Source organism: Cucumis melo, chromosome 3 (genome assembly GCF_025177605.1).
Source record: "Cucumis melo cultivar AY chromosome 3, USDA_Cmelo_AY_1.0, whole genome shotgun sequence".
Taxonomy (NCBI): Eukaryota; Viridiplantae; Streptophyta; class Magnoliopsida; order Cucurbitales; family Cucurbitaceae; genus Cucumis; species Cucumis melo.
Genome location: NC_066859.1, coordinates 21,999,564 through 22,011,314, shown reverse-complemented (window position 1 = coordinate 22,011,314; position 11,751 = coordinate 21,999,564). Strand labels below are relative to the sequence as shown.

General features: G+C 30.7%; 1 protein-coding gene across 5 annotated transcripts; it reads left to right on the top strand.

The window, feature by feature from the left end:
• The first annotated feature begins 384 nt into the window (after window positions 1-384).
• On the top strand, window positions 385-6,459 carry LOC103496537 (ABSCISIC ACID-INSENSITIVE 5-like protein 2). 5 transcript variants are annotated; one of them, XM_008458421.3, is made up of 5 exons: window positions 407-734; window positions 1,698-1,757; window positions 1,842-2,658; window positions 2,841-2,912; window positions 6,081-6,459. In XM_008458421.3, exons 3-5 carry the CDS (start codon window positions 1,846-1,848, stop codon window positions 6,159-6,161), a joined length of 966 nt encoding a protein of 321 aa, XP_008456643.1. In that variant the 5' UTR covers window positions 407-734; window positions 1,698-1,757; window positions 1,842-1,845; the 3' UTR covers window positions 6,162-6,459. The 5 variants fall into 5 exon arrangements, with proteins under 5 accessions (XP_008456642.1, XP_008456643.1, XP_050938924.1 ...); XM_051082967.1 differs by having other exon boundaries at window positions 439-734; window positions 6,062-6,459; XM_008458420.3 differs by having other exon boundaries at window positions 385-734; window positions 1,698-2,658.
• Window positions 6,460-11,751: the final 5,292 nt, after the last annotated feature.

Genomic DNA, 11,751 nt, shown 5'->3' with positions numbered 1-11,751 from the left:
TATAGAAAAAATCATTATTTAATTATATATATATATCTATCATTATACAAATAAATATAATCTATTATATTTATGAAAAATAAAGATGATGATATTTTGTTATATTTTTGTTGTAGATATTTTTCATTGAAAATAAATTAAAAAGAAACTAAGAAGAGTATAGAATAACTTGAAAATTGAGAAGAAAAAAAAAAAAAAGAAAGAAAGAAAGAAAGAAAGAAAGAGAGAAAAGAGAAAAAGAAATAAAAATTAGGAGAGGGGAACAGAAGCCTCGTAAATGGTGGCAGAAGTAGACAAATGAAAATGGGGTTTCATCATTACCGCATGAGGGCGTGAACATGGAACCATTTTTTTTTCTCTTTCAATATTATAATTCTAAGAACGAAGACTCAGAAATTTTGTCCAATTAAAGTTGGTTGTGTTTCTAAAATTTCATTTCTTTTTTCTCTTTTAAAAATCGTATTTTTTTTCGTTTTCAGACAGTAAAATTTTCCCCTTTTGTTTTTCCCACATCTTCTCTCCCACCTGGGCTTCTCCCTCTCTTCCATTTCCTTCTTTTCCCCCCATTTTTCTTCTTTCCTCTGCAATTCCCCCACTTCCTCTTTCATTAATTCTATCTAAATTATGCATTTTTGATGTTTTTTCCCTCAATTTTTGCTCCCTTTTCCACCCCAACATTCTATCTTCTTCACTTTTCAGATCGTACTCTTGTCCTTGCTCGTGTTTTTCTTCAGGTATCACTTCAATTCCTTTTCCTTCTTCATTTTCTACCTTGGTTTTTGATTTTACGCATTAACCATTTGGGATTGCTGTTTCTTTTCATGTTTCTTTTGCTTACTTTCTTTGTTTTTCTCTGAAATTTTGTGTTTTGGCTACTTGGGTTCAGCCCAGAATGTTGTCTTTTGTTTACCCCATTTTTGTTTTCTTGAAAATTTTTAGTTTTTTTAGTGGTACTCACTGATATCTTTGCATGCAGACCTCTTATTGTTCTGTTTATTATCTTCATCTCGTGTTTTTGTTTCTGGTGTCACTCTGTTGATCGATTTGATTCTCGTTGGTTTATAAGTTTAACCGTTTTTTTTTCCCTTTTTAGTTTGATCAGAGGTTTGAAATCTTTCCTGGTTTGATTTTTTTCCCTCTCCAAATTTCGATAGTTTTGCAGTTCCCTTGAGAGTTGTGGGTTTCGGTTGTTGTTCTAAAGCATCTCATCTAGCTGGAAAATGTTTTTGTTGTGTTAAAGATAGTTGGATTATGGGTTTGGGTTTAGGGTTTTCTTAGTTGTTGATCAGTGTGGCTATTGGCTCTGTATTTTATGTCTGCATGCAGGGTTTTACCTGCTATTAACTCTGTACAATGTTTGCATTGGTCATCAATTTCTGGGTTTTAATGGCACTAAGTATGTTCTTACTTTTTATCTTCTTTCATTTCCTTGTGATCAGATTACTGATTACTTCTGAAACCCTTTACTCTAAGATGTTAGTGAAAGTTGTTGGCGTCTTGGAGTTTACTTTTGGGTCACTACTTGTTAGCTGTGTTACAGATCATGTTTCATGGGAGATTGTACTTTCCTCCTGTGCATTGCTGGATATTGTCCTTTCTGGATCTGATCTAATGATCAATCTAAACATGCTTCTCTCTTCTAGCTTTTAATATGCATGTATATATTTGATTATGTACTTGCTTTATGTCTTTTTCAGAACTTCATTGGATTGCTTCACATCATATCTGCTTGAGTTCTCAAAATCAAGTTGAATGAGGTGGTTTCACTACCTATAGGTTAACGTAATGTTCTGTATGGAAGTTTGCATTTGAGCTATGGATTAAAATTTTAGTTGGAATAGGTGAATGGGGATTCAAACTATGGGGTCTCAGGCCGGAGGTGATCCAAATGGCAAACAATCACAGTTCCAGCCATTGGTTCGTCAAAATTCACTGTATAGTCTCACACTGGATGAGGTCCAAAATCAGTTGGGTGATCTAGGAAAGCCATTAATAAGCATGAACCTTGATGAGCTTCTTAAAAATGTATGGACTGCTGAGGCCAACCAAACTGTTGGCAAGGACAATGAGGACAATAATATCTTGGCCAATCAAACATCCCTACAACGTCAGGCTAGTCTTTCATTGAATGGTGCTCTGAGTAAAAAGACCGTTGATGAGGTGTGGAGAGACATTCAACAAAGCAAAGACAGTGAGGAGAAGAAGTCTCGTGAACGACAACCTACGTTGGGAGAGATGACATTGGAAGATTTTCTGGTGAAAGCGGGGGTGGTTGCTGAGACATCGTCAAATAAAAAAGGTGCAGGCCCTGTTGTTGAAATTGACGCAAATATCACACCCCAGTTCCAACAAACGCAGTGGATGCAATACACTCAACCTCAGTATCAGTCTCAACAAGCAGCAATGATGGGGGTCTACATGTCAGGCCAGCCTATTCCCCAGCCACTGCATGTGGGAGGTGGTGCTGTGATGGATGTCCCATATGTAGACAACCAGTTGGCATTGCCAACTCCTTTGATGGGAGCTTTATCTGATACACAGGCATCCGGAAGAAAAAGGGGAGCGCCTGAAGACATGATTGAGAAAACCGTTGAGCGTAGACAGAAGAGGATGATAAAGAATCGGGAATCTGCTGCTCGTTCACGAGCAAGGAAGCAGGTGACTTTTATGATCTTCAGGTTCTGTGTTTTCCATAAAATAGTAACAAAAAACAAAAAAAAAAAAAACAAAAAAGTAACAGAAAACATATAGGAGCTTCAGGTTTTGTAAAGTTAAAAGTTAGTAGCACTTCATTCTTTTTCCTCTCTCGTTCCACTTTGCTTAGTTGCCACTTTGAACAGGCATATACCAATGAGCTGGAGAATAAAGTTTCGCGTTTGGAAGAGGAGAACGAAAGGCTCAGGAAACGAAAGGTTAGTTTTTCTTTAAATTTTTAACGTGGATGGATGTGGAATATTTTCTTTTATAACTGAACGATTTGTCTTGAGTCACCTGTCATTAAGTTTTTAATGAAGTCCACAGTAGAAATGAAAGCTCACTCTTTTGATCCAAGTCTGCCTACTTCACTTGTTTGTCTTTGTATCCTGTCTAGTTGTTTATATTGTAGACCACCTCTTTATTTACTAGATCCCATAAGGCTTTTAATGACATACGAGAGAAAAGCACAGCTGCATATCTGAGTTCATCCAACCTCACTAGTTTTTTATTCTTAGATTGAATTTTGCATCTTCAGCCTGTGCCATTAAATTGGCATATTTAATGCACATCGTATTGAACAAAACCAGGAATAGTAGGTCTCCTGGCCTTTCCTCTTTTATCTCCTCTTAAATTAATTCCTGGCCTTGCATCAATAATAATAAAGTTTTCAGCATCCATAAACGCCGGTATGATTTTTCGATCAAGTTCTTTCTTATGGAATCAGCAAGTCTGACAAGAGTCTAAATTTCAAAGAGCTTTACTTTGCTGACTCGATCAATCAAATATCCCTGTTCGTGTCTTCAACTTAAATACTTAGCTAAGTTTAGGATGCCTGATCTGTATGTAGCCAATACCTAACCAGGGGTTTGAGTTCAAGTTAAATAGCCTGAAGGACAATATTCTTTCTGCGAGCTAATAGATTTATTTTCATTGTCTCTCTGTTTTCTCATGCTAAACAATGGTTGAAAGGTGTCTCACTGTTTCTACTATTGGCTCCTAGAAGTCTTAGAACATTACAATTGCAAGATATTGAGAATCGAGCCATCTTTATTTGGTTTGTGTAGAATGTATCATTTTTTTCGTTTGTGTTCAGCATGTGGGGTGAGAGATTTGAAAACATATGACTAAACTAGTTGAGTCATACTATGGAGCCATCTTTATTTCGTAATGCTTTTTCTTCATCCGCTTAAATTGAACGTTTCATAAACCCGAGGGCCGAGGGCCTTATGAAATTTAAGATTTCCTATTCTAGTTCAATTCTCTCTACATGAGGCCACTTGTACATTATATCAAGAGTGAGAGTGGGAATGGGCAGAGAGAATCATTCCTCTTGTTAAATTTGGGATCCTCTTTTTGAACAAAAATTATGTTTCCTTTTTTTTTTTCACCTTCTGTACTAGTTAGGATCCATTTCTGTTATGGTTCTCCTACGAAGGGTAGGGAATATCGTTTTATTTGCACATTCTTGCCCTTTTATGTGGGTCCCACAACACCCTTTCTACATATAAGACACAAGCAATACTATTCATTGCGTACTGGTTCAAAAATACCTTTTGTACATGTTCTATTTGAAGCACCTTTCTGATTTCAATATATTTAATTTTGGTTTTCTGCCTGTTTTCATATAGCGAATGGACCCAATCTCCACTACTATAAGACTGCACTTGAACCTTTTAACTTTTTTAGCACACGGCATTCAAATCATGTCTATGACCCAATCTGCTTTTTTAAAGATTGTTGTGGTCTGAAATTCTCAATAGTCATGTCATGGGTAGTTCCTGAAGCCAAAATATCATTTGTATATATGTTTTTATTAAAAAGCCAACTTTAATTCAAGAAAAAGAATGAAAGAATACAAAAGGACTATGCCAAAAAGGGAAAGTCTCAATAAGAGCTAAAAAACAAAAAACCACCTAACTACCAAACACCGGACGCCATTAAAATAATTCAGTCAGTCTCAATAAGAAAAGGATGATTCAGTTAAATATTGCAAGAGTCATATCTGATAGGATTTTGTTGCCTATTGGCAATGATACAGTTGGAATCCTTCTGTTTGATCCCTCATTCAGGAAAAGTGTTATCTTGTCCCTTTGTCTTTTAGTTGTTTTGTTTTTCCTTTGACTTTTCTGAATGGTTTTTCTCCCTGTTTCTTATCTAAAAAACAACCAATTATTCAATTAATGAAACTGAGATGGGGCTTGTTGGTCCTTTATGATTGCAAAAACTTCAAAGCTTGAAACTTTTTAGAACTCAAGGACAGTAGTACAACTTATAGAAAAAACCTTGTTCAAGTAAGGTCGTTTCAAGGCTTGAAACTTTCAACTCCTTTCTAGAGTCTTTATGGATACTAGTAGCCTTTCGTTTGGACTTTTAGTAGTCCACTATGTTAGCAAATAACACTTCCAACTTTATGAGCCAAAAAACTTAAACTAAAAACAGTATACTTCAGTGAGTACAATCGTTTTTAAAATGTTCAAGTTCAACTAGATCCAACCAAGTTGGTTATTTATGATCCATTTGACTCATTCAATCAATGGTAGAGCCGATATTGCTTTCTTGTTACAGAATATCATTCTAAAAGAATCTGTTTGCCTTTAAAGTGATTGTCATTGTAAATCCTGTGCGTTGGTGTCCTTTCTGTTATCGGTTGTGGATCCAATTGAATGTTATGGAATTGTTTTTATATTATGTAGTTCAATAGTTTGTTTACCTTTATTTTTTTATACTGCTGAAGACACGTGGATGATTCTGCTTTATTGTTTCTTTTTTATTACATTGTTTTTCTTGTGCTGTTTTGAATCTTGATCAAGAAATAGCTCTAGAGAAACCATTGTGAGGAGAGCTGATAGTTGATATTTCCGAGGTTAAGAACTCTTGATTTACCTTTTTTAACTGCACATGTTGAAGGGTCAAACAGTTCCTTTAGGATAGTGGAAGTCTACTAAATGCTCATCCAGATTGAATTTGAAAAGCTTGCTGTGCGAGCACTTGCAATCTTTAGGAAAGATCTGCAATCGAATCTAAAACCTTCTTTTTAACATCAAACTAAAGAAAATATGTTTAGATAATCCTCTTGGCTTGTTCTTCCTTCCAAAATTATGAGTTCCTTGCGAACACGGAGACTCATTCACGGATACGATCATAGGATTCATTTTACTCTAGAGTTAGAACCTCTCTATACAATTCATTTCTTGTTTAAACTGGACTTTGCCTTTCTGTTAGATTACTCGTTCGGAAAATGTCATCCACTTTGGGTATCTTGGCAATACAAACAAGAACTACTAATATACTGTAATCTTTCCATTGAGGGTGTCTTAAACATTTGAGGCTGTATCTACTTAATTGTTTTGGTTTTTGCTTCAAGGAGTTTCTCTTACATGTAGGAGCTGGAAAAGATGCTACCGTTAGCTCCCTCACCTGAGCCAAAGTATCAGCTTCGAAGAACATCATCAGCGCCGTTCTAACTAGAACATCAGCTTTCTCTCTCTCTTTCGCTCGCCCTCACCCTCACACACACTCATAAAGTATTGGTTCTTCTTGTTGATAGTTTGTTTCTAACTATCATCAAGTTTTGTTTGTACTTATTAGTGGCTCTGTTATATTAATCAGTGGTAGAGAGATTCTAATTGGACTGTTGTAACTTTGAATGTCTCTATGATTTGTCATATAAAGTTTCTAGTTGAGCTTCAAAACAAACAAAAAGAAATGGTTGAATGTAAATTTTCAGAGTTTCATAAGAAAAAAAAAAATTATATATGGTAATTGTCGTTTCGTTTCTGTACTCTCTGCCATTGGAGTTTGGAATGTGTAGGAAGTAGAATTTTGATTGCTGCCTTATTTCCTATCTTATTATTACACTTAAAAGCAGCTTTTTTTCTTGAATATAGAAATTTTCTATCCAATGTATTTGTTAGATTAAGACTTTTTGGCCAACTTTTGATGATTTAGTTTTACTTCGAATATTTAACGATTTCGAAGTTAGTCCTGTATTTTAAAATTTGTATCACAATATTCTTTTTCTCCTAGGCAACAACTTTTAAAAAACATATTTCTTAACAATCAAGTCTTTATATATAGTTTATAAATTTATTTTTTCTTAGAAAGATCTGATCTTGAATACCTTATTTGGAATTTTGGAGTACTTTATTAATATACTTGTAAGAAAATTTATTAAATCTTGAGAATATCGTGCATGTTGAAATTAAATTGTTACAAATTATGAAAAGTGTAGCATTTAAATTATGAAAGTGTCAATTCATAACAATTTTGTAAATTTATTTTCTCAAAATCTTTTTTCATCATAGTTTTTTATTATTATTTTTTTTATCTTTTAAGTAAGGAGTTTATTGGGACGTTGACTTGTTAACATGTTTGTGGAGTTTGGAAATCTAAATCTTATTTATTTAGTCTTTTTTTTTTCTAATATATAAAAGATGAATATTCTTCTAGTTATTTTTGTATTTTTTTTTTTGTCATTTTAAACGTATTTTAAGATTTTTATTTTAAACTTTTACGATTCTTATTTAGTAACAATTATACTTAGATGTAACATAATACTAGGTTTGGTTTTAACATTAGTGGAATGTATGGGTATTGTATGGTAAGCCCTAAAAGAGAGTTGGCCATCAATAAGTTTAGGGTTTTTTTCTCTATCGTACTTTACTACAAATTGTAGGTTAGAGGTTTTTATATTATTGGTATTAAGTTTTGGCAAAAAAAAAAAAAATATATAAGAAGTGTAGTTATTTCACCGAGTTTAAAGTCATGATTTCAAAAGCACTATGAAAAAATATATCCTTTTTTCTTTCAAATTATCCTAATTGGAAATACTTAGCCTTAATCTTTGGTGTATTAACTCTAGTGAATTGAAATTAAATGGTGTAAATACCATACAAACTATGATAAAATGCTCTTGTAACTAGAATCATGAGAAATTAATTTTCGTCTGGGTTTGTAATTATTTTTGACATTGTATAATTTTGGTTGTCCTTGGCTTTTTGTCTAGTTTAAAGTTGATGCATTTTTCTTCTTTTAGTTTATTTGCTACTTTTCTGTTTATTCCGGCCATAAAAGTGAGCTGTTTTTCCAACACTTGATGTGAAGGATGTGATTAAAGCCTTATATTAATTAGCTAGATAAAAGAGATGCATGAGTATATAAGAGATTAGGGAGCAGTAGCTTGATTCACAACATTCTATCTAAGCGCCGTACAAGTACATGTAAATATAATTTTATCTATATTGAAACCATAAAATTTCACCAAAATTAACCGATCGAAACAAAAAAAAAAAAAAAAAAAAAACAATTATTGCCTATTCAAATCTGAAAATTTAAGGTTCAATTGAAAACAAAGATAATTTTTGAGATATTTAGATACTAAATTAAAAGTTTTTATATATATATATATATATATCTATTAGACATTTTTAGAATGTGTGTGTGTTTTTTTTCTTAAATAAATAGTCCCCTATGATCTTATTCTTTTAAAATATCTCACATATCAGTATAAAGTCATTCTAAAAAAAGTATTTAAGTATAATTATTTATGACTTACATTTAAAAATATGATATATTTTTTTAAAAAAGCTCAATTCCTTTTAGGTATCCTAATTTTTTGTTTTCTAAGAAGAAAAAAGAATAAAAATGATGGAAGTGTGCCCCTTACCAGTTACCATTGCACAGCCTTAAAATTTCATTCACAAACTTATAATATTTAAAATAGAAAAGCCGACAAGTTGGGAGCATGTGCCCGGTTGGCCCCTAGTGGACCGGCCAATGCTAGAAATAACAACTATCATTAACCATATCAGCCATTTTTTGTGATACCAAAAGTAAATTTAAGAGGGTATATGATTATATAGGATTGACTATTAATCACCAAGAAGTAATAATTTCATTCTTCTTTCCAAAACATTCTCACTAATCAAGTATTTTTGGTTTTGAGTATGTGATATATTGAGTTGGTTGTTAAAGATAATCGATAGTTTTGATGGTTAGATAATGAAGTTGATCGTTATATGTGGTAGTTGTATAATGTTAGAAGTCATATCTTGTTTTTATTTTAAGTTATACTTTTCTCTATCTAAGATCATATAACTTCATTAAAAAAAATTAAATTCCATTTCAATAATTTTTGGAGTTAAAAAATTATTAAATCATAAATATTTCAATTTAATCATTTAAAATTTTCTTTTCGGATTCTTGAAATTTTTGAACCAAATAAAAATTTAACAAAAATTTAAAAGCAGAAGTGTAATATTTTGAAACTTAAAATCATTGGAAAACCAACCTTAAAAATTAAAAGAAAAAACATATTATTTTTTCCTCGTTTCTACAATTAAGTTAGATTTAGACGCCCAATAAATATACATAATCAAGGTGGGTAGTGAGTTTAAGTCCAATTTAATTTGCTCACTTCCCTAATACCTTCAACAACCAAACTTTTTCTAGTCCTTTTGTTTCTCTCTTCATTCTTCTATAAACCCTAATCTCTATCGATACATATATTCTTCAATCTCTTTGTCTATTCTTATCTATGTCAAAGTGGTAGTTGCATAAAGTCAGAGGTCATGTTTTGTTTTGATTTTAAGCTATATTTTTTGCGGAAACGTGAGAAACAATAGAGGGATAGAAATAGAAAAATATGTAGTTCATAATTAATGTGTAAACTTCAATAGTGAACAACATTGAAATTTGTGGAGTTATTAACGACAACTTGTGATGTTAGTAGGTTGATAACAAAGTAAAAAAATTAGAGGTGAAATGAGTATTTATAGTTTGATTATTAAAAGAATTAAAACCATTCTAAATCAAGCCTTTAAAAATTCAAAAATCCCAAATTTAGAAATACTTTGATATGAATAAGTCTAAATAATAACAATAAAAAAAGAGTTAATACTTTTTAGAGAAAGCAATTAACTAACACTTTTTTCATAAAGTACTTATGAAATAAATAGTATTATTTTCAAAAAAGAAATAACAAACCCTATACAAACTTTGAAATTATTTTGAAGAATCACTTTTCAGTTCTCAATCTTTCAAGAGTTATTTTAAATTAACGTTTCACTTATAATTAGCAAAATATTAAAATAATAATTATAATAATAATAATAATAATAATAATAATAATAATATAAACAGAAAAAATATTGGATTATTGGATTAGTAGACTACATATATAGTTACTATTTCTTTTATAAGATTATAATATCATATTATTACTTTATTATATAGTTTTTTTTTTTGGGTTATATTCAATAATAAATATGCTGTTTCATGAAATGGAATTAGATGATGAGCACAATGTATTTAATAATTATGAAATATAATAATATTCTTCACCATATTTGAAAGAAGTATTGTCGACCGTGGACATTAAATAATGGAATTTAAAGTGACTTTTTCCTCTTTTAGTGAAAGTTGCTTTTTATTAATCTTATCAATTATAACAACTATAACGAACAAATATTGGATAGAAAAGATCATATCAATTATCAATTATGATTAAACTAAACTTATTTTGATGTTAACAGTTAAGTATTATAGATACAATTTTATAAAATAAAAAATATTTGTTGACAACACTAAACTTAAAAAAATGCTAAAATATGATCTTTGCTATAAAATTTAAAGGAACGTTACTTTAACTATTTTTTTTTAAATATTTATATATAGTAAAATATCACAATCTTTTTAAAAAAATATTTACATGTGATATTTTACTTATTTTAATTTATTTTGATATATTCGAAAATAATTTTTTTTAATATTTTGTTTTTTAGAAAATTATAGCTATAAAAAGATGGAACATTTTTAGAAATAGAAAAATATTGAAACTATTTACAAAATATAGCAACATTCATCATGTTTGTATAGTTCATATGAAAATTTTGCTATATTTTATAAATAATATCATTTTTTCGTTACACATGACCTTTCCCTTATAGATATGATAAAAGATTTCTAGATAATTATTCACACGAGATTTTTGGATAAATTTGATTCGTGGAGTTGAACTTGTGTTTGTGTTGATTTGAGGTGATGTGGTTCGATCTCTAGAATTTCATCCTATGATTCTCTCTCTATGCCTACGCTTGATTTGAGGAAACAGAGCACGCGAGTCTTGAAAGAGAGCTTGTATCTTCAAAGGAGCTTCAATTTTCGAGGACAGTCGACTTCAGGAGTTGGATAAGAACTATTCTATTTATAGGGTTCCTTGGTGGACTTTTATGGACTTGGGCCTAGTTAGTCAATGGACTAGACTCATGGACTTAATCACATGGATTTGGGTCCTATTTAACGTTTGAGCTAAATTAAGTTTTTTCTTGGGCTCAATTGAATTTAAGCTCAAGTAAATAATATTTAATTAAACTAAAATAATTAATTTGATCGAATTGTCATAATAAAGACATGTGATATTATTAGAATTGACCGATTTGTCTTTAAATTTTTGGAACACACTAATTTTTAGTTAATCCCAAATACAATTATTTTAGTAAATGACGTGGAAATTTGTGATTGATTCCAAAATTTCTTATTCAACAAATGCCACTTTTCAAAATTTATGCACGTGTATGGGTGGGTGAATCTTGAAAAAGATAAATTTGAAGTCTAAATATGAGCATTTTTTTTTTGCTCAATCTGACATATCAAATTAATTAAACTATGAATTTAGGACATGCGTTTGATTTAAATTAATTAAGCTATCCTTAATTTGAGAAAAGTTCAAGGTTTTATCCTTACTTTGATTTAAGGATAAAAATTTAAATTTGATGATTTTTTTTTATAAAATTTGGAACCAAATTTTAATTTGAGATAAGGATGAAGTTTCTACAATATCCTAATTTGTCTTGAGGATGCACAAGAATTTGGAATGACCAATTTTAATTTTGAGATAAAATAACCAATTTTAATTTTGAGATAAATAGAAGACCTCAACCTTGGAATAAAGTTATATTTATGGCTCGAATTTAAATTTGAGATAAAATGAAGGTAAAATCTAATTTTAAATTTTAATTTGGGGGTAAAATCTAAATTTTGAAATATTTAAATATG